We start from the raw sequence: 250 nt of genomic DNA, 5'->3' as shown, positions 1-250 counted from the left end.
TTACCTCCCTTTATCAGTGGCCCAAACTTGGCTCTCTCTTCAGGCGGGAACCATGTTGCCATAAGGGAAAAGAAGGCTGGAATTGTCACTCCCTGATAATGGAAAGATAGGTATATGTAAGACTCATAACCATAAAGCATAAATGGATGCATATTATGAGGCAAACATTAAAGAAATGTGCATAAATAAAGCAAAAGACAAGAATGTATCGTCTAGTGTTCATTGTGATACTTGTAGAAAAAATTAGTGA

The 250-nt window shown here is 37.2% G+C and overlaps 1 protein-coding gene and 1 pseudogene across 1 annotated transcript in view; both read right to left on the bottom strand.

The window, feature by feature from the left end:
- Nucleotides 1-250, bottom strand: part of LOC119594107 (sialin-like) — a gene marked incomplete in the record, with an annotated part of 175,421 nt that overhangs the window by 73,302 nt on the left and 101,869 nt on the right. The window contains 1 exon segment of the mRNA XM_037943164.1: nt 5-92. Coding sequence (XP_037799092.1) covers nt 5-92 — 88 coding nt within the window.
- LOC119594277 overlaps nt 1-250 on the bottom strand; it is a 79,615-nt pseudogene that overhangs the window by 74,322 nt on the left and 5,043 nt on the right.

This window comes from Penaeus monodon, chromosome 33, assembly GCF_015228065.2.
Source record: "Penaeus monodon isolate SGIC_2016 chromosome 33, NSTDA_Pmon_1, whole genome shotgun sequence".
Classification (NCBI taxonomy): Eukaryota; Metazoa; Arthropoda; class Malacostraca; order Decapoda; family Penaeidae; genus Penaeus; species Penaeus monodon.
The sequence above is the reverse complement of the archived record's forward strand: the minus strand, read 5'-3'. Positions and strand labels throughout refer to the sequence as shown.